Below are 370 nucleotides of genomic sequence, written 5' to 3' on the forward strand. Positions count from 1 at the left end.
CCCGCCGAGCTGCGGCGTCCCACCTTGGTGCCCCCCCAGCCCCCGCCCCCGCGGCAGCTGGAGCTGCAGAGGCGCAACACGGGTGATTTTGGCTTCTCCCTGCGCCGCACCACCATGCTGGACCGGGCGCCCGACGGGCAGGTGTACCGGCGAGTCGTGCACTTCGCCGAGCCCGGGGCCGGCACCAAAGACTTGGCGCTGGGTTTGGTGCCGGGTGACCGGCTGGGGGAGATCAACGGGGGAAACGGGGAGAACAAATCCCGAGATGAGATCGTGGAGATGATCCGGCAGTCGGGGGAGACGGTGCAGCTGAAGGTGCAGCCCATCCTGGAGCTGAGCGAGCTGAGCCGCTGCGGGCTGCGGGGCGGCC

The 370-nt window shown here is 70.5% G+C and overlaps 1 protein-coding gene across 1 annotated transcript in view; it reads left to right on the forward strand.

Annotated features, from left to right (window-relative positions):
- LOC103777334 (unconventional myosin-XVIIIa-like) overlaps positions 1-367 on the forward strand; it is a gene marked incomplete at its 3' end in the record, with an annotated part of 969 nt that extends 602 nt beyond the window's left edge. Inside the window, exon 2 of the mRNA XM_008944887.1 lies at positions 3-367. Coding sequence (XP_008943135.1) covers positions 3-367 — 365 coding nt within the window. The remainder of the gene's footprint in view (positions 1-2) is intronic.
- Positions 368-370: the final 3 nt, after the last annotated feature.

This window comes from Merops nubicus, unplaced genomic scaffold (genome assembly GCF_000691845.1).
Source record: "Merops nubicus isolate BGI_N331 unplaced genomic scaffold, ASM69184v1 scaffold27657, whole genome shotgun sequence".
NCBI classification, from domain to species: Eukaryota; Metazoa; Chordata; class Aves; order Coraciiformes; family Meropidae; genus Merops; species Merops nubicus.